Below are 26,706 nucleotides of genomic sequence, written 5' to 3'. Positions count from 1 at the left end.
TACACCGCTGCGGCTGTCCAGACACGTGCGCCGCACGGGTTGTCCTCCCTCTGCACGCGTGACGAGGCATACTGGCTCACAAAGGCGAACCTAGTGTTCGATATTGTCGTCGAGCCGTACTGCGTCGAATGAGTGATGAGGCAGTTCGGACGACGACAGCACTTCCCTCTCCTACCCCGAGCGTTCCAGGCCGTGCCGCGCAGCGTACGCGAGTAAGTTTGTGATAACTTGTTTTGTATTAATTATATAACCGTTATCATGAAATAATGTTGTCTTTCAAATGTTTGCAACAGATATTCGCGCAGGGGATATCACGCCAACGAAGTCAACTGGGTTGTCAAGCTGTAGGAGTACCTAGGAGGGTGGCTAGACGCACCTGACGATATGTGGGACGAGCCGCAGCCACACACGGAGGCGTCTTACGGCGTATACCTCCGCTGGTACCTCACTCGCATGCGTCCGTACGTCACTCTTTCACGTATTGATGACGCGGAGCATCAGCATCTGCCGACCATCTCGGACACGTATCCCTTGTACCGTGATCAGGCGCAGCGTGGCGCGGTACGTCTTTCGCAACTTCAATTATTAAATCTTTTTTTATAAAAAATCGATAACAATATTACTCTGCTTTCCATTACTCATGCAGATCGATCTGATCAACTGCGCGGAGGTCGAAGCTGTATCTCAGATCACGTTGTTTGAACGTGGAGTACGTGTACCGGACGCACAGTACAAAGAGAGCTTTCGTCGGATTCATGACAACTTGACGCGAGCATTACGTGCAATGACGTGTCGCAGCAGAGATGACGTGGGGGCCTCCAATTCATCTCATGCGTCCGCCCACGTGTACACAGCTGGCCCGTCGACCTCTGCAGCACTGCACGCAGCGTAAGTCCTTTATAATTACCATTTTGATCAACTTTAATTTACACGACTAATTTCGTTTATTTTTACAGTCACGTACTCGGAAGGGCACATACGCCGACGGCCTAGGACTAGAGGGAGGACCAAGAGAGCGCGAGGTCCGGGATAGACGGAGTAGATACTCCTGATTCGGTGGACTCTATATATTTAAACTGTTTTTTGTATAATATTATTTTATTTTTAATGGTTTGATGTATCGTACTATCGTAATATTTGGATTCTACATTGCAAAACGTTATCGTTTAACCATCTTGATACTACGAGTTTTAGATACAGTAATCTTTTTCATAAAATTGAATTAAAATTTTATATGTATACAAAAGAATATGGCGAATAAATTTTGTATTTAAAAAAATATAAATTTTAAATTATTCGTAAAACATAAATTCGAACAAAAAATAAGAAAATAGGAACCTCCCGTCCGACGGGCGGGCGGGATGCCTCAGGGGACTCTTCACGAATAAGAAAAGTTTCTAATTCGCGAAGAGACCCTCAGGAGGGGCCTGGCAACAATTTTGGGACCTCCCGCCCGTTGGATGGGTGGGAGGTCGCCGGCCCCCATTTTTCGAAAATTTCAAAAACGGCACCCCTTTTTCGAATTTAATTTTTTTAACCCCTTTCTAAAAAAAATTCGTTACCTCGCCTTCGGTTCGGGCCAACCAACTCTTCACTTTCTGCCTCGCAGAGCTGAACTTCAAGCCCAATTGCTTCCCAGAGTTGGTATTTTCTCTGACCGCTTCATTTTCCTTTGAGCCCTCCGTACTTGCAAGTTGCAACATCAAAGGGGTTTCATTGCTTAGACAGTTAGACCAAGGGTGCGTTCGTTTTCTAGGGTCTAAAGTTTAGAGGAGTCACATCTAAGAGAATCTTATCATTTAGAAGTGTTAAATAAAATCTAATTACAAAACTAATTGCAGAACCCAGTGCTAATTCGCGAGACGAATCTAATGAGGTATATTAGTCCATGATTAGCGGATGATTACTGTAGCATCACTGTGGCAAATTATGGATTAATTAGGCTCACTAAATTTATCTCACGAATTAACAACCAGCTATGCAAAAAGTTTTATAAACAGATTTTATTTAATACTTCTAAATAGCAAGATTCTCTTTGATGTGATGGGTCTAAAGTCCAGAGGGTAGGAAACGAACAGGGCCTAAAGACGGCATAGCCATCTTTCAGTAGTTCAGTTACACCAGCAAGAAAAGAATCCCAAACCAATGATAACCTACAATACACTCTCACAGAGTCACAGTAACAACAAGTCAACAACAGCCAGGTATTGGCAAACATCCAGGCATTTGCACGCTTGCAGTTTCATAGATTGGCAGCTAAAGAAACACTTTATTTCTGCCAGCGCCCTCCCGTGTCATGATATTGGCCTCTACAGACTACAGCTGCTTCCTCGGCCAGATATTGTTGCCCTTGCTGCATATAAAAGACAATAATTTTACAGAGGGCTTCAGAACTACTAGTCCTGCAAGGCGAAGCTACTTGAAACTGGAAACTGTGGGCAAGCAAAAGGTTTCAACGATTCAACAATCGATAACGGGATTGGATGCACCACTAGTAATTCCTGCAGCATCACCGGTTGTTTACATACCGCAGCATGAAATTTCTACAGCCAACAACAGAATCCAGCCAAGGACCACTTTCACAAGACAAACTCACATGTAATGACTTGTCATCTGCCATAACTCACTAGCATGCAACTTAAACGAGAGCAAATATCTTAGTCAACAGCAAGTGTTACTACTAACCGTCAATATTTTCAGGTACGTGTAGCAGGATTCTACTGCTACAACTGGAGAATCCTGCTCCATGGCTCTACAGCTATTTGCAGAGACAAGAAACGAGAATGCTGAGCTCAGGCTGAAAGCACTTACCCAGCAGTAAGGAATTAATGATAGCTCAACCTAACATGGAACAAACCAGTTCTGTACCGGACCATGATCAACAGATGTCCTCAAAGAATATATCACTCTGCCACAGATACTACTAATAGGAACTGGTCCAAACACACGGCTGTCCCAAGCTACCTGACAAAAAGGTGGTACCGTGGAGAAATCAGCAGAATGAAAGCATGTAACAGTAACACCTGGCGACCTAAGATGGAACATGTTAACTTTGGAGGATATGGCTTGTTGCAATAATCGCAATCCAACATTTCAGTATTATAGGATGAGGAAAAAAACTGGTGAATAACTGCACTTCTTTTTTTACTCTGTGTGTGTGATGCAGAAAAAACAATATGATGCTATGGGCATCGTCATGTCTCACATACCTTGGGCGTCACTGATTGATTATCCAGCAGGACCCAACATTGGTCATGCGCTAATACAAAAGGCTCATCTTTCTCATCCGTAGAAACCATCTCGCATCCTCCAATCGCACCCAACCTTCGAACCAGATAGTGGGATGGTGTCTTTGGATTTCTTACCAAAACAACATCACCAACAAAGACTCTCCTGTGAAAAGTTCTGGGTTACTCTTTCAGAAAAAGGAAAAGAAAAGGAAAGTTCTGAGTTACAGAATGCATAAAAAACCAAGAAAGACTACCACGTATGAAGGCATATTACTGTTTAAGGTAACTCAATGGAATTTAGTTTACAAAGATATATTTGAGTAATGGAAGATGATAAATTTATATAAATGGTTGCAATCGAATCATCAAATGAGAACCAACCCTATTACCGAAAATCATATTTAGTTACCACTGAATATTCATCATATGTTTGCTAAAGGAATTTTATTATGTTTTGTAAAACCACCATTAGTTGTCAGTCATCTCACAGAAAGAAGTTGTCCCTGTTTTACTGTTTAGACGTTGTATTCCTTTTGTCCTCAGAACTTATATGCGTTGCTGGTACTGTATATCAATGAAAATGAGCACTAGAGTCAAATCATTCAATGAAAGGGACTCAGCTAGCATCAAATTGAACTAATAAGCTCATCACATCCATTCAGCACATGCTTGAGTTGCTTGACTAGTGAAATGCCTAGGATGAGTAAGCATTAGGCAAAAAAAAAAATTTGATTCACCGTGAGTGCAAATCCTATGATAGTAGCAGCTAAACAAGAGAACATACTATTGCCAAATAATATAATGATCCACAGGGTGGGACAGTATCCTGGTTAGGAATTTAAGTCGGAGCATGCAAATACTGAAATAATGCTAATGATTTAAAACAGTCAGAGGTGGCACTAAACCACCGAAGCGTAACAGGCGAGGAATTATTACGTCGGATTGTTGGGGTAATGCAGCAGTTTCCTGACAAGGATAGCCGCACCGTCGCTGTGTATAGTCGGGGCCATCTCGTGTCTCACGTTGTGGCACCAGTACACGGCAGTGAGCTTCCCTTGCGAGAAGAAGTCATGGAAGCAGGGCGCGATCTCACGATACCTGATCTCACCGTCATAGTACCTCTGCAGCCAAAAGGGTAAAAGAATCGGAGGACAACAGCGATAACAGCGAGGCATCAAAAACCAAATTAAAGAAGAGTCGATGTCAATCTACAATACGCTGACACTGCACTGCACTTGTTACGAGAGACTGGGGTAGCATACTAGTGAAGGATGGAGATCGAAAATGTGAGGAGCGGACCTTGAAGGAGACGACGGCGGAGTAGCGCATCTTACTGTGGGCGGAGCCGCGTGGCCCAGGTCGTCGGAGACGCCATTTTAGAACGGCGGCGGCTTGTGAGCACGGGACGAGCGGAGTACTTCAGGAGGACGCCGTCTTCGGCGACCGGCGGAGGCTGCGGATCTCTCGACCCCAACGACGGCGGCAGCGGCGCGGCGCAGGTCCGGGTCCTAATGTGTAATGTCCTTCCACTTTGAGTGGAGGACGCGTGTGACGTGTCGACTGCTGGGAGGCTGGGGAGCAAGGGGCGTGGTTGTGCGTGGGCCGCGTGAGATCCTGTTGAGCCCATAATGCGTGTTCGGCCTTTCGCGCAAGCGGTAAGGGCCCTTTCGCTAATGGCTTGTACAGTGTATATCTTTCCTTTTAAAAAACGACAATGTTTGGAATTCAAGGATTTGTGAGACCAAGGATGCCTATGGATAGTTGAATATGACTGATGGGAACAATTCTGCTTCCATGAGACTAGGAGACACAATCAACAAGAGAGAACAAAGGGCACGAGCACGAGAATGGTTGACTATTCATTTTGACACATGTACATCGTTGCGTAACCAAATAAATAAATAAAATGACGTAACTCCGTTTCAGTGTTTCCTCCTCCTCTTCTCCAATCATGCTAGCGTGAAGGAGAAAGGTAGGTCAAGGAAGCTCCAAATTCTTCCAAGGTCAACTTTCTGTCCAAAACAACAACCTGATCAACTTGACCACGAGCCGGGCCACGCAAGTGGGACGCAGATGCAGCTCCCTTTTCCCATTCTGGCGCCGATCAGCACCCCAAAACCGCTGCGCTGCGCCGCGCCTTCCCCTCGCAACCGCGTCACCAGTCAGACCAAACCATCCGATTCGAGCCGGCTCGCTCGTCAAAAGAAGCTGATCGATGGAGGAAGGCGCGCGTGTGTACGCGCTTGCTTCTTCGCTTGGTCGTTGGGCCATCAAGCGGCGCTGGCACCACATATATCGGTATATCGGACCCGACTGTCCAATGGGAGCGAAGAACGAGGCGACAACACACGTGGAAAATGGCGAGCACCCTGCAGCTGCAGGCCATCGCACTGGCCGTGCTGCTATTGGCTCTGGCGCCGGCGATACCGGCGTCGTCGGCTCAGCGGCAGCCACCGCCGGTGGGGTTGGCGCGGCCGGGATGCCGCGACAGGTGCGGCAACATCACCATCCCGTATCCATTTGGCATCGGCGCCGGGTGCTACCGCCACGACGTCCTCGGCGGCTTCCAGCTCCACTGCGACGACACCCGCTCCCCACCCCGACTCACCATATCCGACTACAGCCGCATCCAGCTCGCCGGCCTGTCCCTCGCCGCCGGCGAGGCTCGGGCGTACCTCAACGCCACGCGCAAGTGCTACAACTCCACGGGTGGGCTCGTCGACCGGAGCCTGTCGTACATGTCCCTCGGCACCAGCCCCTACCTCTTCTCCCCGGCCAAGAACCGCCTGGTGGCGACTGGCTGCCCCAGCCTCGGGTACTTCGTCGACAGCAGGGAGTACTTCGTCAGCGGCTGCACGTCCGTGTGCCGGCCGCCGCAGTACACCATCCCGGGGCAGGGGTCCTGCACCGGCGTCGGGTGCTGCCAGAGCGACATACCGCCCGGCGTCGACTACTTCCAGGCCAACACGCTGAGCTTGCAGCAGGCGCAGCTCGACCCGGCCTTCACCACCAACGTCGTCGTCACCAGGTGCCACTACGTGTTCCTGGTGGAGACGGCGTGGTTCAGCTACAGCGACCGCGGCTTCTTGAACCGGACCGACGACTTCGCCGTGCCCGTCGTGCTCGACTGGGCCGTCCGGAACGTCGGCAACTGCAGCGCCGCCAAGCGCAACGCCACGGACTACGCGTGCCGGAGCGCCAACAGCGACTGCTTCGACTCCATCGGCAACGGCGCCGGCTATCGATGCAACTGCTGCAAGGGGTTCGAGGGAAACCCCTACCTCGACGGTGGATGCACAGGTACACATCTCATCTCAACCGCATTGCTGATTTTTCCCCATTGCCTGTTTGTCTTCTTACCCAATGATGAGACCAAATCGCATTTATTTGCAAACGGAAGACATCGACGAGTGCCGCCGGAAAGACAGATATCCATGCTATGGAGACTGCACGAATACGCCGGGAAGCTACATTTGCGAATGCCCTCCGGGAACCAACGGCGATGCCACCAGGCAGAATGGCTGCCGGACCAAGGACAAGTTCACGCTAGCTCTCAAAGTGGTTACAGGTACACAAATCATCATCCTTTTTTTGTACAACACGAATCATCACCCTGTGAGCCAACGCTACAAGCGGAACATGCTTGGTGACCCTTTTCAATTTCTTGTCGGGATACTGATGAGTACGCGATGTTCAGGTGTCAGCGTCGGAGTGTTCCTGTCAGTGTTCATGTGCTTCTGGCTCTACCTGGGGCTGCAGAAGAGGAAGCTCATCAGAACGAAGCAGAGGTTCTTCGAGCAGAACGGGGGTGTGATCCTGCAGCAGCAGATGCGCTCCTACAGTAGCGCCGGCGCCGGAGCAGGTGGGTTCAAGATATTCTCCAAGGAGGAGCTCGAGAAGGCGACCAACAACTTCGCCGCCGACCGTGTCCTCGGCCGCGGCGGGCACGGCGTCGTCTACAAGGGCGTGCTCGAGGACAAGACCGTGGTGGCCATCAAGAAGTCCAAGATGATGGAGGAGGCCCAGACCAAGGAGTTCGCCAGGGAGATGTTCATCCTCTCCCAGATCAACCACAGGAACGTCGTGAAGCTGCTTGGCTGCTGCCTCGAAGTGGAGGTGCCCATGCTGGTCTACGAGTTCGTCTCCAACGGCACTCTCTACCATTACATCCACAACAAGGATCTCAAGGCGGACATAACCTTGGACACCCGTCTCCGGATAGCGGCAGAGTCGGCCGAGGCGCTCGCGTACATGCACTCCTCTGCTTCGCCGCCGATCCTCCACGGAGACGTCAAGACGGCCAACATTCTGCTTGACGACAAGCTCACCGCCAAAGTTTCAGATTTCGGAGCATCAAAACTGGCACCCACAGATGAGGCCGAGATTGCAACATTGGTGCAGGGGACTTGCGGGTACCTGGACCCTGAATATCTTATGACATGCCAGCTAACAGACAAGAGCGACGTGTACAGCTTTGGGGTTGTCCTGCTGGAGCTTCTAACCAGGAAGAAGGCACTCTACTTTGATGGGCCAGAGGAAGGCAGGAGCCTCGTGTCATGCTTCATGACGGCGATGAAGGCTGGCCGGCATGGAGAGCTTCTTGACAGCCAGGTGAGGAACGAGGTCAGAGCCGAGGTGCTTGAAGAAATTGCTCACCTCGTGATGCAATGCCTGAGCATGAGCGGGGAGGAACGGCCGACGATGAAGGCGGCTGCTGAAAGGCTGGAGAGGCTGAGGAGATACCAGCAGCACCCGTGGGCTCGGGCTGATGCCAATCCGGAGGAGAGGCAGACCTTGCTTCCCATGGAACACAGGGATCTTCCGATAATGTTCAGACAGCAGGATGTCCTCGATCTTGAAGAAGGCAGCACATATACTTATAGTTTGTAGATCATAGTATTTGTACCATTCTTTTGGCAAATCAATTCAAGTAGGATTCTTTCGGATATTATAATGATTTTCGAAACAGCACTATCTGTGCCAATCTCAAATACTGTTCATTATTTTCTTCAGAAAAAAGGGAAAAGTAATTACTAGACTTTGTGGAACTGAATGCGGATCTCTTGCAAGCTTATTGGGCAAAACAACATGATTTAACAAGAGCTTGGAGCTATTTGCTACAAGTATAGGAAGAAGAACCAGAAGCTTTGCGAACCATTGTTAACTAGTATCTATTTATTTACTAACAATAGAATGAACAAACTTCCTAACTTGATTTATAGTTAATCTAGAAAAACTAAATTTACAGGATTAAGTGCAAATATTATACAGGTACCTTTTATTTGGAGTTCTGGTGCCTCTAGTGCTTTCTTGCCGGATGGCCAATTCACAGCTTCCTTACAAAGGAATAGGCCTCCCAGTGAAGGTCATAGCACTCAGCGTTCCATGCTAAACCCTTAACCATCCCATCTTTTATCCGCTGATCCCAAAGGGAAGGGTCATTCTTCTGCACATTAGGTAGTAAAATATATGTCAATTTAAGAAGCAAATAACTTCAGAATACAATATCATTTAAGGATTTCAGCTTCCTGAGCCTATGTGGATGGTTTAAAACATTATCCAATCTATTCAGATTAATTGTGTGCAATGAATAGCTCCGTGACAAGATAGCTATCGCCACTTGAGATTGTGAACTTACAAAACTGTCGAGTGCTTGAAGAAGAGACAACTCTCCATAGGTTGAGATGATATACTTGGACATTACTCTGTTGCGGCAATCATTCCCCTCAGATTGCCTGGTGACAGATACATATAAACAGAGGCCGTAAGTAACAATGTACATACATAATTTGTCAATTAATGTAGCTTCGACTAACTATGGACACATCAAACATTTCGTCTAAATCATATCAAACAGATGAGTTGCCAAAGTAAATGTTTAAATGTTTAGTGGTTTTTACCTGGATTTGTCATTGGGAAAGTTTATTTGCATTGGTGCACATCCATACTTTATTGCCTTCATCTGCCCACAAAGAGACTTCACTAAGAGGCATAACAGTTGGGTGGAAACTAACCAGAATCTTATTATCAGTAATTAGAGGCTTTTTTGAAGCCCCCACATTAATCCTCGTGAGACGCACTATGAAAAAAAGATAAATCCATGATATTCTCACAAAAATCAGAAACATTCTGCTGTCAATTCAGTAGGCTACAATCATCATCACCATCATCATCATCATTAATAATAATAATAATAATAGCCCTTAGATCTATTCTATTTTCTAAAAAATTAAGCGTGGCTGCCATTATAAAATAGTCTAAAGTAACCATCTAAATTATATCTAAATACCCACATCTGGCATTATGAAATAATCTAAATTGACCCACTGCTCTTCATCTAAATTCCTGACCTTTGCCATTATGAATAAAATTTAAAGTAATCCCCTCTATATTTACATTTAGATTACCCATATCTGTCATTATGAAATATATTCTAAAGTAACCCCCTAAATTTACACATAAATTACCCACCTCTATCAATGTTGAAAATAAGCTTAAACCTTTTCTACATCTAAATTACCAACATCTGATATTATGAGAAAAATATATACATTGGGCCTTAGTTTACTAGCAGAAATAGAAAAAGGGTTCTTTCACATACCGCAATTTGAAGCGATGGATCTTCAAAGGAAGAGCAAAGAATGATATCAGAGCCTGCATATACTAAATGTGCAAGTGTCTCATCGTATTCCTCAATGAATGCTATGCTGTCATCCAGATTAATAAACTGAACAAATGATAAAGAAATGAAATTACATTGTGGTATGCCATGAACAAGGAATGCTTAATCAAGTAATGTTAGCCATGGAACTGCAATAGCTTTACCTCTTCCTTTAATGCCCGGATGGTTGAGTTCGCGACAGATCCTAACTTTTCCATGAAGATGACCTGTACAGTATAAAATCTTGCAGCTATGCTAGCAAAGAAATCAACTGTTTAAGTTGAAAGGGAAGGTGACTAATAACTGCAGAAACCTGAGCACTTCTGCGCAGGGCAACATGAACTGCTTCCTTGAGATTATGAATATCTGAATAACCATCGCAGATACATCCTACCTAACAAATGGCACTTACCTAATGATATGCTCAATGTAGGAACTAAACAAACAGAAGTAATATGTTGAAAACAATGGCATACATACTATAATGGATGAACCACTGTGGAAACCAAGTCGTCGCTTAAGTGCTTCTCTGCAAATGGACTTCCCCTCAATATCATTGGCAGAATACCGCCGAGGAAGATAAATGTCTTTGGATGGATCCCAAAGTTCACCATCCAATCCATGAGAAGCAACCAATATCTTCTCCCTAAAAGGAAATTAAGTGTCTCAGAAATTCTCAGCAAAGCAAATGCCAATCCAACCAGCATTTTTCTAGGCCCTGTGCAAGAAAAATTATGGAAATAATAAAAAAACATATAATTACTTATGCACAGTTAATGTTGTTTCCAACCCATGTCTCAAACCCCGTGTAAGAACATCTCTCGAATGGATTGAGGACATTAAAATTACTTTATTTGAGTAAACAATTCCTCCCTGCAAATATATATATGGGCAGAAGTTAATAGAAAGGTACAAATTTAATTGGGTACATCAAGGGCATTTGAAACAATTTACTTCTATCTGGCATTTTATATTTATATTCAAGGAAAATGTGCATGTGTTTGAATGAGTTTCCCACATTGAAACAGAATTGCCCCCCTGGTACTATAGTTTGTTTAGGCAGAGTAAAGAGAAATTTAGATACACATAGTCTTCGATGTCTAACATATATCGTATTTAGTTCCTTAATTTTAAAGAAGACTCACCTTAAGAACATTAACAAGATGTGTCTCATTTGGATCCTGCAGACGATCAGCACGATGAAGCTTACGAGGATCAAGCCCACACATCTCCAACTTATTTGGCTCCTCTAGACACTAGCAGCAATTGCATGAAACATACAACATTTAACAAATATAAGAAACCATTAGTTGTTAAAAAAAATAAGAAACCAGTAGTATATGCAGGTACTTGCACTACTGAGCTCTCAAAAATGGCTCGAGATATGTGCAGGACGCTCCGATTATTAGAAGACACTAGGCAATTTAAATCTTAAAAGTTTGCATCAATCTTGTATCTCAGAGTGTATTGATGATGGTGATACTGCATGGGTGATCATTAAAGAATTGAAAGAGTTATACTGGATATTTACTTGGGAATCCAAGTCTTGGCATGTCAGTAATATTCGAGTGTTCTCAAGCCCCTGAAAGCATAACAAAGTTACATAAGGACTTCAATAAGAAAATAACATTCAATATTGACTCTCAAGTACATTTGTGATGTTTAATACATGCTGTAAACTCGCACTTTGGAATCAAAGTGAGAGTGCAACGACCAGGGCAAGGCATAAGCCAGATTAAACTCCTACGGAAAATGAGAGCATTCATGTGGCAGCTCATGTGAAACAGGATACATTCAGCTTCATTTAAAGGGAATAGCTGGTCAGGTCTAGAAAATTGAACACTATATGGACGAAGTGACAGCGGAGACCAGGTATTGTGTACTCCTGAGAATGTGCTGACACCCGTAGCTGAATGTTTGACCTGTAAACTAGTGGGCTTTCTATTAAATCTGGGAAGTACTCCTTCGGTCTAATAAAGCACTTTAACTTATTTCTATTATAACATCATCCACATTTTCCCTCATCTGTTTCCAGAATGAGATATCTTCCATTGGCAATAATAGGACAAAAACCTATCAGAAAATGTTATCATCCATTTAACATAAAGAAGCAAGGAAGAACATAGGATGGAACTATTATCATACCATTAAAAAGCACACACAAATTGAGAAGGCGGTATCTTTGAGGGAGATAAGCATATGATCAATAATAAATACCCTTAAGTAGAACTGACCTGGTGAGCAAATATATCCCAGAAAAGCGGTGCCACTATAGCAGTTTCCCAGTTATGTATGTGTAAAATGTCTGGCTGCTTCCCAGATTTTACAATATAGTCCAATGACGCACGGGAAAAATAGGAAAACCTGAAAAAGAAAAAAAAACAGCTAGAACATATGACGTGTATGTCATGTGCAAACTAGAAACAGCAATTGTGTCATAAATTGATCTTCCAACAAAAAGCTACAACTTATATTCTAAACCAATCAATGATTCACAGTTATGCAAATATAATCAGTACAAAAGGGTCCTTGTGCATGTTATAGTCATAAAGGTGTGCCATTATCCTTATATTGTACTACGTACCGCTCAAAGTCATCAGGGTAGCCACGTAACATATCACGATTGAAATAGGAGAGCTGGATTGGTTCTATGAGTATAAGACCAACACCACTTGACATACTGCATCAAAGAAGAAAAATTACGAGGAGAATACATCTAGAACTACACAAAGATAGAAGCATGCAGGAATAATATGGTCAGAATGTAATATATATCAACTAGAATAAGACAAAAGAGAGATAACAAGGCTTGTTAGGCCTCTTTGCATACTAGGAGTATATGTTTACCCAGTCCATATTCTGTTTTTATGCCAAATACCACCAAAATAAGATTCATATTCTGCCTCAGCTTTCCTCAGACCGTGAATTCCATCCGTGTTTATGCTGGTGTACCTATTTTGGGCCATACCAATGCAATGAGCATAATAGTTTTGCTTGCAATAATCAAGATGTAAATGTGGCGCAAGCTAAAGCAATGGATATCATCATATTAGTAAGGATAACAACAAACTTCAAGTATGGCACACATGAGATCAGTAGCCAAAAGGGAAAGAGAGGGAAAATTGAGGACTATAGACCAATACAACAACACTGTAAAATATGATTTACTTCAAAAAAGGGTAAGGGAGTGGATTAACCTATACCACCTAAGTTTGGGCCCTTGTCGAGGTAAATTTGGGTGTCCATTTTCTTCTTAATCTTAAGCCACCGAGTTCCTTCTAGATTGGTCTAGGCATTTTAAAATTAATTTCGAAATGTTTGGTTGAGTAATGGAATCATTTGGGACATGTTGTCCTCAATGGTATAAATGTTACAATTATGAATCTTAGATGGTAATCACAAATAATTGAATTCGAATCTTCAGAAGGATGTCCAGTTTGCAACATCCATATGCAATGAGAAAAAAAAACTCGCTTCGTCTGGCTGTTGATGTCTACATTTCAGAATTTTGTTTTAACTTTTACATAGCAATGATTTGTTACCCAGTGCAACTTATTAGAGTTAGTACGCAGCGATTAAGATAAAATCTTAGAAGTGTGTTATATAGTTGAACATTGTTGACGCTAAATCTACCCCAAGAAATTTCCACATTCATATGACAAACTGGATCATTACGACATGAAAACCTTGGTATCAAGCTGATCTATTAAGCATGCAGTAGTATTACTGTACCAAAGATTTGGTAAGGGCAGAGAAATTGCATACTTGGGCAGTATCACCTCCACCAAGTTACCCTTTCCTTGAACCGCAGAAGATACACCGGCAACATAAGTCGACAATGATCCACATGATGCTATTGGGTCTAGTTCACTGCAGATGTGCACAACATGAAGAGGTTTCCTGCATTGAACATTGGATGAAATATAGCAGCAAACAAACATGATAGCAAAGACTCAAGTTAAACAGGTCACTTGACTTAATAAAGTAAATGCACAGTTTCGTGATTACACTGGACGAATTATGCATGGAAAGAATGTATGAGTTGCCATGTTGGCGTGGCGAGCATCTCTAGTCTCACTCAAGTGGATGTCAAAAGATACCAACATATGCAGTTGTATGGTGGAAACCTTGAATGCAAGACAGTAAGAGTAGCAGTTCAGGCAGAGGTACGAGGTAGCATACTCTATTGGTTTATGCAGAAAGAGTCGCAGTTCGGACAGCAGTTCAGTATTTGCCTTATGATTAATATCAGAAAAGGTGCTTTCTATTATGCTTCTATTATTGACAACTTTCTCTCTTAAATCAGATGCTTCCTGCATGTTGATCATTCCAGAGATGACCATTGTATCTATTCGCAGGAGTAACTCGCAGAATCTTGATGATTGTATTGCTTCTAGAGGAATACCTGAAAGGGCTCCCGTGAGAAAATGAAATGTGTTAAGTTTTATGAAACTTGATATATGCATTTTACTATACAATTTTTTTCTTAGTGGAAACAGTAGGGAATCCCCTACGGCGGTCATTTTGCTCTACAGTAAGAATGGAAAATGGAAAGTAAAATATCAGATCAATGCCCAGCATTGTATTGCTGAAGGTTGTACAGTTTAATAATCAGGATTCTGAGCCAAATATCTTCAAGCTGAAAAATGGGAACACACCTTGCACTTCCATTTCTAGTACTTCTATTTCCTGAAGAAGCAACTCATTTTCATCTTGCAGTTTCTTCAGCTCCTCCATGGCCAGAAGCCGCTGCTTGTTAAGGTAGAGGATATCTGTGAGGTACAAATTATTTTACCTATTAATCAGAGGACCACAGATTGGTGTGAATCTAATTGAAAATTGTGTTAACCTTGTGGAACAAACTAAAACACATTAGCCTCAAAGATGTGCTTCAAAACATAAAACTACATTTGAACAAAGGAAGGGGAGAGTGATTACTCCGTTGCGCCTGGCTGAAGAGCTCCCGAATGTCACCCTTACGTTGGTCATTAGTCGAATTTTTTCCCTGGAATAGAAGCGACACGTGATCCTTTTAATCCAGCAAAGCAGAACGACAGTAGAAGATATGAGCATGTATCTGTATCTGTCCATCTCAATAATACCTGATCACTGCTCTCTTCGACTTCCAGACTACAGATTCCAAACCCCAGCATAGACATAATCACAAACATCAATCACTGGCTGCTCCAGCTCAAGCGCTACAAAATGGTAACAAAACAGAGGTAGCGAGCACTCACCGTACGGTACTGGAGCTCTCGCGACGGGGCTTGCCGCGAGAATTACTGTTCCCCTTCCTGATACACATATGGAAGGAGCGAATCAAATGAGGCCGGGAGCGGGCACGGAAACGCGCAGAGAAACACATAACGCACGGGCACGCGACAATTGCACGAGCATGACCCCACGAGCTCGTGCTGGGTGCGGATTTGTACGCACCTGGAGTAGGAGCACCGGGTGAGAAGCGTGGTTCGAGCAGCGCGGGCGAAGGGGAGGCAATGTGCGCCGCCGCGCGGATGCGTGAGGCGACGCCGCCGGAATTGAGGAGTTGGCGGAGGAGGCGGTGGGGCTCGCATCGCCGCTCCGACGAGCAGGCGCGTCGTCTCCATGGTTGCCTGCTACGCGCGCGCCTCTCGCCGTTCGCCACCAACCTATGCGCGCCGCACCTCCCGCCGATCCACCGGGTGAGACAGCACCATGTGATTCTAGGTTTCGATGGGGAGGCAAGCCGCAGGCGCTGATCGGAGAAGCCAATGCCAAGCGGAGGACGGAGACGGAGCAGCAGGGGGGAGGAGGCGAGGAGCGCGTGGCGTTTGGCGCGGATGGGCGGGCGAGCGAGCGGTGGTGCGGGCCGCGCAGGTTTATCGGGGATTTGGGGATTAATCGGGCGGGATTAGTTACCGCCCGGCGGCGGGTTACTCTCTCTGCTGGACTGGACTAGTTTGGTGGGGACGGTTTCGACCGAGCAGCCCTGCACGGCCCACTTGCGGCGATGCCCATGGGCTTGACTTCACGTTCCTTCAAGTTATCGGGACGGAGGCGGGCCTTTGCGAAGTTGCGAGGGCTGTGTTCCGGCCCAATTCGGTGGCTGACTGAATTTCTTCCTCGAGTCCAGCATCGACCAGCTATCGCCGATATTGACTTTTCTTGCAATCATTTCGCTACAGCTTGCCGATATTGACCAGCTGTCGCCGTGCCTCCTTTTGTCGTGGTCATTTTTCCATGGTCATGGTCCAGCGGATTATCGTGAGGATTAAGGAATTCCTTCCTCGAGTCCATCATCGAATGAGTTTCCACGGGAAATGGAGAGGAGAGAGGTCAATCACGCATGGAGCGATGCCGGGATGATCCCCGTGTTGTTGGAACGAAATGATCTGTGAGGGAATGGAATTATTGGGACGCGCCTCACGGTATATTCTGTTCGCATTCCCGTCAAGGCTGCCCAGGGGTGGTGAAACTTGAAGGGGCCGTGCGCAAAAGCCTCCCAGTCGCTGACAATTCTGTTGAGATATCCCTTTTAATTAAGAGATAATTATGGCCTCGTACCAAAACTATCCCTGAAGGGTCATGGCTATATATATCTATCTATATATATATATGTATATATATGTATATATATATGTATGTATATGTATAGGAACCTGTACGTGATCAATAATGAGAACAAGTTTCATCTACAATCTATCTCCTCTGTGTCAATCTTGTATGCAATGGGAAGGGATACGGGCGATCTTCTACTTCTTCCTCACGGCTCATCTGCTTATTTTACCGGAAGTTAATTTGCATGAATCAACAGGTGATGGCTGCGATCAACAAGACGGAGTTAAAGGTTCTTGATCTAAACAGCACAAGAACTACCAGATTTGGTGTCAGTTTCGGATACGATCGGTAGCTAAACCTACTCGAAGTGTTTATCGCACGGAATGATCGGATATAGCCTAGCATATAATGACTCAAGATTTATACTGGTTCAGGCAAAATACCCTATATCCAGTCGGGAGTAAGTCGGTTGTATTGCTTGAGCCTAGGTGTTTGAGAGAGTTTTAGAGGAGTTACAAGCTTTCGAGTGGAGGATGTGATCAGTGGTCTCCTTTTCCTAGGTGGAACCCCCCTCCCTTTTATAGACTAAGGGAGGCCTCCTTTACAAGGAACTAAGAGGAGAAAAGTGAGGTAGAGAGAGAGTGAAAGTCCCGAGCCCTGCTTGTCGGGATCGTCTACTCTGTCAGTCGGAGTTGCCAACCTTATCAGTCGGAGCCCTCCTGCAACCATTGTCCAAGTTCTGCGTCGTGGAGTGGCCGTCTCGTCTCGTCCCTATGCGTCATGCTTCGTCAGTTGAGGGCGGGCGTACGCTGATAAGTACGGTATGGCCGTCACGCCCCGTCCCTGGCGCCATGCCCCGTCACTCCGTCGTGATGGAGGCGTGCCCGCCGGATCATGATGGCGTTATGCCCTATCCCTTCACGAGGACGGGCAGGTGGAATAGTGCACCCTGCTGCCATAATCCCCGTTGAGGGAGTGGTTGGCCATGTACGACAGGTGGACCCCGAGGCTCATCCTTATCCTTTGTACCTACTCCTGGGGCCCGCTGGTAAGCCAGACCTAGCCTCCCGACCAGCCTGCCGGTCGGGGAGGCGGGCACGCGTAAGGCGGAGCCTAGTCGGAGCCTCTGGTCGGCGCTTTTGTACGGACCCAGTCTCCGATCATTCACACAGTTGAGGATATGGACCTTGATCATCCCGCCTGAATTGTTAGTCGGAGTTGTGGGCCGGGACAGTCCAGATGACGTTGTTGCTCTATACGAACGGGTGCTTCTTCCAGACACGGTCTTGGACTGGTCAACGAGAGGTGAATCCACTGGGGATCCCGGATCCCTGGACCCGTCACTTGGACACTCGAGTGAGAGTTCCACCTGGAGGCTATGCAGCTGACTGCTAGGATCGCCAGGCCTGCTGCCTGTGTTCCTGCTCCGCCATCTCATGAGAAGGCAAAAGCTTGCACCTTCCTGAGGCATCACATTCACCTAGACCTGAAGATGGAGTATCTGGAGATGAAAGACCCTCTGGTGCTGTGGTTGAAGCTTCAGGAGCCTTTTGGCAAGCAGAAGACGGTGCTCCTCCCACAAGCTAGGCATGATTGGGCCCAACTTCGTTTTGTCGACTTCAAGACCGTCGAGGCATATAACTCTGCGATGCACCATGTCATGGCTCAGCTTCGCTTATGTGGCCAAGTTGTCACTGAGCTCGAGATGATTGAGAAGTCTCTTGAGACTTTCCACCCCACCAACATGGTACTCCAGCAGCAGTATCGTAATAACAAGTACATAAAGTACTATGATCTCATCAACGTGTTGCTTACTGCTAAGGCTCATAATGAGCTATTGATGAAGAACTTCAACATGCGTCCTGCTGGAACACAGGCATAACCTGAAGCAAATGCCAGTTTCCGCAATAACAAGGGCAAAGGTCATTTCAGAAACAAGGGCGCAGAGCATCATGGTCATCAGGGGTCAAAAGGGGGAAGTTTAAGAAGCATATGAACGGAGGCCAGAAGTCCAATGGCAATGGCAAAGGCAAGTCTCTGCAGGGCTCCAAAGGCAATGCAAATGGGGCGAAGCACTCAAATGAGGATTGTTTTCGCTGTGGATCAAAGAAACATTGGTCCTGCACCAGCACTGCTGAACCACACTTGATTGGGCTATATCGAGAGTGGAAGAAACGCCAAAACCCGGAGGCACACTTTGTCCAAGCGGCTATAGATGCCAATACAGGATTACACCTCCTGGAGCCATCGGTTCCTCCTAAGCAGATTGATACAGCAGCTATGGATGTCGATCCTAGTGCTGTGAGCGATGCCACCGCTGGAGAGGAAGATACCCAAATGGGCAATGATGACTACGACCTTGAGGATGAGGATCTCCTTGATCTGTAGTAGTTCATGCAGTTATCGGCCATTTGCTTAGAAACAATTATTTATTAGCTTGTGTGATTTATTTTCGGCAGAATAATTTGTGATCGTCATGTAATAAATGCTCCTGCTGAGCAACTCCATTATTTTATTAGATTGAACTTTCGGCATCAATATTTTGGTTGATAGTATTATTTTAATTAGCTTTTCTCTTGTTCTGTTACGTGAGTGTTTTATTCATTATGAATGGTGAATTAAATTAGACCTATCTTTAATAGACCAGGAGCTGGACTTTCCATGATGGAGGTAGACGAAGAACACTACCTAATTCATAGCGCTGCCACAAATACGATATTTCGAGAGAGAAAATATTTTCAGACACTGCAGAAAAAGACTGAAAATATTACGACGATTGCTGGAAGCAACGGCTATATTGTAGGCTCTGGTAGAGCCGTGGTGGTACTCCCTAATAATACTAGCATCTTCATAGAAGAAGCATTTCTCTATCCGGGAGCCGTAGGTACTCTCCTCACATTCAAAGACATTCATCGTAGTGGCTACCGTGTGACAACTGCTTGTGAAAATGCTGTTGAATACCTTCATATCACAGCATCAGACAAACATGAGATAAAAGTGATCGAAAAAGCACCGGGCACTTCCTCTAGACTGTACTACACAAGAATTAAGCCACCACAAGAATATGTTGCGCCCGAGTCATTTACAATATAGCATGAAAGATTCGAGCACCCAGACTCAAGGATGATGCGAAACATCATAAATAGCTCTGCTGCTCATGGCATTAAAACGACAAAAATCCCTAAAGAATTTGTGTGCGTGTCTTGTGCTAAAGAAAAACAAATAACTAAGCCCTCTTACCTGAAGATAAAGACTGAGTCCCTGGGTTTCCTAAAGAGAATCCAAGGTGACATACATGGTCCTATCCACCCCCTGCCGGGACCGTTTAGATACTTTAGATGCTTCTACTAGGTGGAGCCATGCATGCCCGGGTCTACGCGGAACCACGCTTTTGCAAAACTTATTGCCCAGATCATCCGATTGCGTTCTAGTTTCCCGGATAACCGCATCAAAGCAATTAGAATGGATAATACTGGAGAGTTCACTTCAAAAGCATTTAATGATTATTTTCTTGCTCGAGCATCAATGTGGAGCATTCCGTGCCCATGTGCACACACAAAACAGGCTTGCTGAATCCTTAACCAAAAAAATAAAATTAATTGCCAGACCACTCCTACAAGATAGCAGACTCTCCACCAGTTGTTGGGGACATGCAGCGTTGCACGCTGCCGCCTTAATCCAATATAGACCATCGGCATATCATTCTGCATCCTTTCATCAATTACCGCGTGGACAACAACCAATAATTTCCCATATGCAAAAATTCAGTTGTGTTGTATATATATCAATATCACCACCTCAGCGTTTCACTATGGGACCTCACCGGAAGTTGGGGATTTATGTAGGTTATGACACTCCGTCCATAATTAAATATTTAGAGCCTAAAACCAGATCTTTTTACGGCTCGATACGCTGATAGTAGGGGGAGGATTGTACCTTAATAATAAAGAATGCCGAGATATAGAACAGAGTGCCAGTTGTCGGTATTTTATCGGCTGCCTACCGAGGGATATATCTAAGGTGGTAAGTTTAGGTGAGAAGACATCGAGATCAGGAACTCGAAGGTGCAAAGAACACAAGATTTAGACAGGTTCGGGTTGCGAGATGCGTAATACCCTACGTCCTGTATGGTGGTTTGTATTCCCTTGGGTGTTGATGTTGTGTTTTGAATGGGTCCCTACCCCCCTTATGTATCCGGGAGGTCAAGGTTACATGAATCCTAGCCAATACTAGCCAAGAAATCATACCCGGGTATAACTCAAGTAGTTTCCTTTTGTACCGACTAGCTTTATCTCCTACTCAAACGAGTAGAGAACAACATAAATAAGAGATAAAACAGACTTTATCTCTTAGTCCTGTTTAAACTATGTTATGTACACAGTCCCGTAGCCCCGGATCTGATAAGCCCACGAGCTCTTCGTAGCTGAGTACTGCAGTCTTCTCAAATACTTTCAAAGTAGTATTCGGCTTCTTTTGAAGCTCCATCCTGAAGTTTTTTTCGAGTACTTACTTGGCTGCATCGAAGCTATGAGTTGCTCATGCCCCGAATTATTTCTTTGGTATGATGTGCGATTGAAAAATCGCACTCCATATGGAGTAGCCCCCGAGACTTAGGTTGAATCGGAGAATCAGGCTGAGGGTCACATTAGTCTTGAATCTTCCTTACTTTTCAAATAAATTCAAAAAAATAAGTAGTCGATACCACGTATCCCGCAGCCCCCGAGCCTTAAATCCAAATCTCTCAGATTTGGAAATAAGGATCCAAAAGTCATGGCATGCAGTGAAAAAATATTCTCATGATAAATAACTGATGTGATGGTATAAATGATGGAAGTTAGATCTGGAATTCGAAAAACCCTTTTTTCGGGACAATTAACCTGAAAAAATAATTAATCGAATACTTTATCTAAACAATCCACCAAATGACCCCTCAACTTCCGAATATTCCCTGAAACGACTCTTCAACTTCGAAACAGTAAACTGTATCCAGCCGCTGGTTATTTAACCCCACGGTAACGCCGAGTAAAAACTGTGCTTTCAATCTGCAATCCGCCAAGACTTTCCAAATCCCCCAATCAGAGCCGCACTCCGCCTTCACCCCCTTGGAGAGCCCCATCCTAGCCAAATCTCTTCACCCCTTTCCCCGCAGCCCCCGAGCAACTCGTGGCGAGCGGATCCAGAAATGGCGCCCAAGAGATCTGAGAAGGATGGGAAGAAGAAGGAGGCACAACCGCCGTCTGGGGAGTGGACTCACAGTAAGTGCTCCCTCAACGACCTCAATAAACTTGTTTCCAAGGGATTGCTCCAAGATAAAAATCTTATCAACTGGCACCCCTCTTTTCGCGAACCTTTCCCCATAGAAAATGTAGACGAAATCATCACATTTTACCATTTTGCCGAACGGGATCTGGCCCTCCCCTCTTGTTCTTTTTTCCATGGCCTTCTATATTTCTACGGGCTTGAGCTCCATCATCTCAACCTGAATTCCATTTGCCATATTGCAATCTTCATCCATTTCTGTGAAGCCTTCCTCAGAATCGAACCCCATTGGGATCTTTTCTGCTTCCTTTTCCGGGTAAAACCACAACCCACAACCAAAAATCTATCCGTTGTAGGGGGCGCCGGCATCCAACTTAGACAGTAAGCCGGCGATAGGTACCTTTCGTATAAATTCCCCTCCAACATTCCTGGATGGAAGAACCACTGGTTCTATATTAAAAACCATGCCCCCCAGCTTCCTGAAAAATCCGACAAACCCCCTGTAGTGAGGCCAGAGTGGAACACCGAGCTCCACAGAGCAGATCTGGACCAAGTCGATGACTTGCTAGCCATTATAGCAGCTCACAAAGAAATAGGGGTGACCGGAGTGTCCGTAATATTTTCCTTCTTCAAGCACTGGATCCAGCCAATCCAACAACGCCACACTTTAGGCTTCGAGTATATAGGCGCTGAAGATTCCTCTCGGATGTGCGCAGAAGAACTGACTGACGACGCCGCACTCACCCGGGTCAGGCGAGTGCTGCTAGACGTGGATGCAGTTCCCTACGTCCCGCAGCTGTTTTCTACACAAAATCCTCCGAAAACCGGTAAGTATTCGACTACTTTTTGTTGAAAACGAGTTCTGCTGTTCTGCCACTGTTAAATGAAAAACTTCTGCAGGGACACACGGAGTTGTACCGGAGCTACCCTCCACAACCCGACATCCCTCGACCGGACCACCTTCTCCCCAGCACCGCAGCCGAAGCGAAGAGAGCTCAAGCAGCCAAGGATCTGCCCGGCAGTGAAACCAAAGAAAGCGGGAGCCCCCTGGCTGAAAGGGAAGCCGAGGGGGAGGCGAGAAGGAACAACTCCCCCGAACCATCCGTGGAGTTGGCCGAAACTCTACCGTTGGTCCCGCAGGGTCGTCGGGTTGTGCGCAAATGGAAAGTGCATGAAGTCGAAACCTCCAGGTATGAATTTACTGCCTTGTTGAGTTGTCATATATCGGTATTGTTGCATGCTAACACTATCCTTTTGCAGTCCATCTGCTTCTCCTCCCGACCTCGAGCGCCAAGAGGTGGGAACGGACCCATCGACTACCGCGACAAGAGCGGTTACTATTGCCGTGGCGGGCACCGCGCCACCAGCTGGTGTGACCCCGCCCCCAGCAACGAGTATCGTGGTTGAAACATCACGGGCTCTAAGAGTGAGGAAAGCTGTTATGAAGAAATCTTCACTGTAAGCATAGATCTTTTCTTGCACAATGAACATCCTGTTCTTCTCGACTTGTGTAATAACATAACTGGTTCTGCTCCATTAGGTCTGCAAGCGACATGAGGTACAAGTCGAAGCTTGCCGCAGCTACCCCAGCCCTCGAGCCATCAGCCCCAGAGGAGCCCACGCCCAAGGAGCCAGCCCCCAAGGCGGACACAACGCTGCCCGACCTGCCACCCCTCGAGCCCTAGCAGGCCGAAGCCAGAGCTGGTGGTGAGGAACAAGTCGAGGCCCCTAATGCCGCTCCTACAAATGGCACAGGTAAGTGTCTGACCGCCCACGGCTATCTGCTTAGACCACAGACATTATGTACTGAATGCGTCTTGACTTGCAGGTGCCCAACAACCATTAGCCGAAGAAGCCGCAGGGACCTCAAGGAGCCTTGGAGATCTGCTGGTGACCGGACGCGGGTACCAGAACATCATCACCACAGATCTGGTGGATGACCCGATTCTGACGGACGACAACATAAGATACTTCAAGAAGATCTCCAAAGAGTTGTACAATTTTACCGTGGTAAGACACGATTTCTCTTCTGCCAGTATACGTTGTCGAGTTGCTTGTCTTAACCTTCCCCCTTATGCAGGATGTGATCAAGCACTCACAAAAGAAGACCGAGAAACTGAAAGCAATCGTGAGTGGCCACCAGGAGCTCGCTGCCAAGGACAAATGCATATCCGAAGAGCTGACGAAGAACATCTATCTTCAGAGAAAACTTGACAAGCTGAAGCAAGAGCGGACTCGAGAGACGTGGCTCCTCAAGAATGATCTGCACAGTCTCGAGAAAGCCAACTCCGAGCTCCAGGAACAACTCAAGGAACAAAAGAAGGCGCACCAAGGCAAGCTCTTTCTTCCCTCGAGTACTTTCACTTAACAATTTATCTTAGATTCTAAAAATATCTTCACCGTAGAGCTTAGAAAAATCTTAACATATAAATAAGAGCTGCTTACTGACGTGAAGAATATGTTGTATCGCTATACAGATGACGTCAAGAAGCTGCAGAAGGTAATCGCCGACACTGAACAACAGTTCAGCGATTGCCTTCAGCAGATCAAGACGCTGGGCGAGAAGGAGCGGTGGCAAAAGGAGCTGGAGGACCTCAGGGGAGCCGCCAAGAAGCTTGTGGACATGGTGGACCCACAAGAAGACGGCGAAGCAGGCGAGCGGCCCTTGCTGGAGTAACTTCTCAGGGCACCACAGAAGGTCCTCAGCTTCCTCACCGAAGCCCCGATAGCGTGTGTCAGCCAAGCTCTGTCTTTTGTAAAATCCTTTTGGCCAGAAGCTCGACTAAAAGCGTTCGCACAGGGTGTGGCTGCGGAGTGCTCTGAAGAACAATTCAACGAGTACCTCCAAGAAGCCCAACCTGTAGCAAAATAGATAGTCAAAAGTGTACTGCAGGATTAAGATGTAAAAAACAAGTACTCATTTTCTTGTATATATATTTTATTCGATGTCTCTACTTGTATGCGCCTTAACTGAATTGTCATCCAAGTTGAGAGGCTAAGTAGTAGACATTGCCCTAGGTGCAGCGACCCTGGAAGTAGTCGTAGTAGCTCCGATTAGGAACCCATCCAACAAGTTAGACATAACCCGATCGAACAGGTCTAACCAGTTAGGAAAGAACACGAGCATCATCGCGAGACTGCCGTACTTATGGCAAGAAAAATGAAACTACCCCGAGTGCAACGACTCTGGGTGTAGTCGAAATTGCTCCTCATGCGAGCCCATCCAACAAGTTAGGTATAAACCAATCGAACGGATCGAACTTGTTGGGAAAAATACGATCATCATCGCAAACGACCATCAAAGGTCATGGCAAAAGTCGATTCGTATAAAGCATGAACATGGCCGTAGCCTCCGTCAAAACTTATAACAAGAAGTCGATAAAATATGAACGTGGCCGTAACCTCCGTCAAAACTCATGACAAGAAGTCGATTTATATATATCATGAACGTGGCCGTAGCCTCCGTCTGTTATCAGAAAAAATTTACATTCCGAATTTTGTGACACGTAGCCTCCAAATTGATTCAGAAGAAAAAGACCGCCTAGGTGTCCAGAGAACAGCTATCCCCGAATGCTTCCTCATGGATAGAACTTGCGCGGGTTCTGAATGTTCCAAGAATTCGGGATAACCCTCGGGGTATTATAGTCGATACGACCCCGGTCTTGTAACCTGCTCGACGACGAATGGACCTTCCCACCTTGAGTTGAGCTTGTGTAAGCCGGACTCGTCTTGGATGCGGCGTAGGACCAGATCGCCTGTATTGAACGACCGTACCCTCACGTTGCGATCATGATATCGGCGGATCCCCTGCAAATATCGTGCTGACTAAACAAGAGCGGTGCAGCGAGCCTCTTCAATAGAATCGAGCTCTAACTGCCTTGCTTCGTCCGCCTCGCCTTCATTGTACATTTCAACCCTTGGGGATTTCCACATGATGTCAGCCGGTAAGATAGCTTCGGAGCCGTAGACAAGGAAGAACGGTGTTTGTCCTGTGGCTTTGGACGGCTGAGTCCTGAGCCTCTAGACGACATGTGGCAACTCGTGTATCCATTTTTCTCCTTTCTTACTATTTTCATCATAGAGTCTTTTCTTGAGGCCATCAATTATCATGCCGTTCGCCCTCTCGACTTGACCATTGGCCCTTGGGTGTGCAACAGAGACATATTTGACCTCGATGCACGCATTTTCACAGAACTCCCAGAACTGGTTGGCCGTGAAGTTTGATCTCAAGTCCGTGATGATGGTATTCGGGAAGCCGAAGCGATGCAAGATATCAGAGATGAAATCAACAACTCGATCTGGAGTGAGCTTGGCTATTGGGTTGTACTCGATCCACTTGGTAAACTTGTCATAGCCGCCAATACATGGGTGAAACCGCCTGGCACCGTTGTGAAGGGCCCAACCATATCAAGGCTCCAGCAAGCAAACGGCCAGTATGGTGGTATGGTGATGAGACTGTAAGCTGGGACGTGAGATTGCTTGCTAAAGAATTGACAGTTTTGACATCTCCGCATAAGGTCCTCAGCATCAGACACTGCGGTGGGCCACCAGAAACCAGCTCTGTATACTTTCCCCACCAGTGTTCTTGAAGCTGCATGGTTGCCGCAAACGCCCTCATGTAACTCTCGCAGAATGTCGTAGCCATCTTCTTTCGTGACGCACTTCATGAGCACCCCTGATCGTGCACCACGCTGGTAGAGCTTACTGTCGACTAGGATGAAACCCTTACTTCTGCCCATGACACGAGCTGCCTCTGCGCTTCTTGCGTCCATCCCCGCTGGTAGTCTTTGATCCCGGATAAAATCGATACAAGCCTCTCTCCAGTCCTCTCCAAGCATCATAACCTCCCGATCAGGTTGTTGAAGGCCCGCATCGGTGGTTACCTGAGGTGAGGACTTGATGGATGGCTGCTTTAACTCCTAGACGAAGACTCCCACTGGAACCTGTGCACGAGTAGACCCTAGCTTGGTCAGTATATCTGCGCCAACAATATGCTCCCGTACTACATGATGAACCTCC

General features: G+C 46.1%; 4 protein-coding genes across 6 annotated transcripts; 2 read left to right on the top strand and 2 right to left on the bottom strand.

Moving 5' to 3' along the window:
• Positions 1 to 2,072: 2,072 nt before the first annotated feature.
• LOC112891175 lies at positions 2,073 to 4,785 on the bottom strand. The gene is made up of 5 exons (XM_025958110.1): positions 4,530 to 4,785; positions 4,167 to 4,351; positions 3,210 to 3,393; positions 2,812 to 2,964; positions 2,073 to 2,353 (listed from the first exon to the last, which is right to left on the bottom strand). Exons 1-4 carry the CDS (start codon positions 4,557 to 4,559, stop codon positions 2,842 to 2,844), a joined length of 522 nt encoding a protein of 173 aa, XP_025813895.1. The 5' UTR covers positions 4,560 to 4,785; the 3' UTR covers positions 2,073 to 2,353; positions 2,812 to 2,841.
• An 8-nt stretch (positions 4,786 to 4,793) lies between these two features.
• Positions 4,794 to 8,196, top strand: LOC112891144 (wall-associated receptor kinase 2-like). The gene is made up of 3 exons (XM_025958080.1): positions 4,794 to 6,530; positions 6,631 to 6,798; positions 6,928 to 8,196. The coding sequence occupies exons 1-3, from the start codon at positions 5,588 to 5,590 to the stop codon at positions 8,118 to 8,120; spliced, it is 2,304 nt and encodes a 767-aa protein (XP_025813865.1). The 5' UTR covers positions 4,794 to 5,587; the 3' UTR covers positions 8,121 to 8,196.
• Positions 6,770 to 15,737, bottom strand: LOC112891153 (probable starch synthase 4, chloroplastic/amyloplastic). 3 transcript variants are annotated; one of them, XM_025958092.1, is made up of 21 exons: positions 15,328 to 15,737; positions 15,129 to 15,185; positions 14,994 to 15,021; positions 14,830 to 14,896; positions 14,550 to 14,663; positions 14,074 to 14,296; positions 13,657 to 13,791; positions 12,739 to 12,843; positions 12,476 to 12,571; positions 12,126 to 12,255; positions 11,423 to 11,473; positions 11,037 to 11,147; positions 10,655 to 10,764; positions 10,372 to 10,537; positions 10,205 to 10,285; positions 10,056 to 10,118; positions 9,832 to 9,957; positions 9,131 to 9,192; positions 8,869 to 8,965; positions 8,506 to 8,676; positions 6,770 to 6,983 (listed from the first exon to the last, which is right to left on the bottom strand). In XM_025958092.1, the coding sequence occupies exons 1-20, from the start codon at positions 15,495 to 15,497 to the stop codon at positions 8,557 to 8,559; spliced, it is 2,112 nt and encodes a 703-aa protein (XP_025813877.1). In that variant the 5' UTR covers positions 15,498 to 15,737; the 3' UTR covers positions 6,770 to 6,983; positions 8,506 to 8,556. The 3 variants fall into 3 exon arrangements, with proteins under 3 accessions (XP_025813877.1, XP_025813887.1, XP_025813882.1); XM_025958097.1 differs by lacking the exon at positions 6,770 to 6,983 and adding an exon at positions 7,949 to 8,084; XM_025958102.1 differs by lacking the exon at positions 14,994 to 15,021 and having other exon boundaries at positions 15,328 to 15,409.
• Positions 15,738 to 17,806: 2,069 nt separating this feature from the next.
• On the top strand, positions 17,807 to 18,816 carry LOC112899119. The gene is made up of 2 exons (XM_025967470.1): positions 17,807 to 18,304; positions 18,361 to 18,816. The coding sequence occupies exons 1-2, from the start codon at positions 17,807 to 17,809 to the stop codon at positions 18,814 to 18,816; spliced, it is 954 nt and encodes a 317-aa protein (XP_025823255.1).
• Positions 18,817 to 26,706: the final 7,890 nt, after the last annotated feature.

The sequence above is a fragment of the Panicum hallii genome, chromosome 1 (assembly GCF_002211085.1).
Source record: "Panicum hallii strain FIL2 chromosome 1, PHallii_v3.1, whole genome shotgun sequence".
Taxonomy (NCBI): domain Eukaryota; kingdom Viridiplantae; phylum Streptophyta; class Magnoliopsida; order Poales; family Poaceae; genus Panicum; species Panicum hallii.
Note: the sequence above shows the minus strand (reverse complement) of the source record. Positions and strands in the feature narration are given on the sequence as shown.

Excerpts from the sequence above, each read along its gene's own strand:
- LOC112891175 (XM_025958110.1), bottom strand. The coding sequence starts at position 4,559 with ATGCGCTACTCCGCCGTCGTCTCCTTCAAG. Across the intron at positions 3,394-4,166 it reads CATTACCCCAACAATCCGAC|GAGAGTCTTTGTTGGTGATG; the intron begins GTAATAATTCCT and ends AACTTTTCACAG. Across the intron at positions 2,965-3,209 it reads ATCAATCAGTGACGCCCAAG|GTAGCTTGGGACAGCCGTGT; the intron begins GTATGTGAGACA and ends CCTTTTTGTCAG.
- LOC112891144 (XM_025958080.1), top strand. The coding sequence starts at position 5,588 with ATGGCGAGCACCCTGCAGCTGCAGGCCATCGCACTGGCCGTGCTGCTA. Across the intron at positions 6,531-6,630 it reads CCTCGACGGTGGATGCACAG|ACATCGACGAGTGCCGCCGG; the intron begins GTACACATCTCA and ends TGCAAACGGAAG. Across the intron at positions 6,799-6,927 it reads AGCTCTCAAAGTGGTTACAG|GTGTCAGCGTCGGAGTGTTC; the intron begins GTACACAAATCA and ends CGCGATGTTCAG.
- LOC112891153 (XM_025958092.1), bottom strand. The coding sequence starts at position 15,497 with ATGGAGACGACGCGCCTGCTCGTCGGAGCGGCGATGCGAGCCCCACCG. Across the intron at positions 13,792-14,073 it reads TTTCTGCATAAACCAATAGA|GAAACCTCTTCATGTTGTGC; the intron begins GTATGCTACCTC and ends TGTTCAATGCAG. Across the intron at positions 12,572-12,738 it reads AAAAACAGAATATGGACTGG|TATGTCAAGTGGTGTTGGTC; the intron begins GTAAACATATAC and ends TCTTTGATGCAG.
- LOC112899119 (XM_025967470.1), top strand. The coding sequence starts at position 17,807 with ATGCAGCTGACTGCTAGGATCGCCAGGCCTGCTGCCTGTGTTCCTGCT. Across the intron at positions 18,305-18,360 it reads TGCGTCCTGCTGGAACACAG|AAACAAGGGCGCAGAGCATC; the intron begins GCATAACCTGAA and ends AGGTCATTTCAG.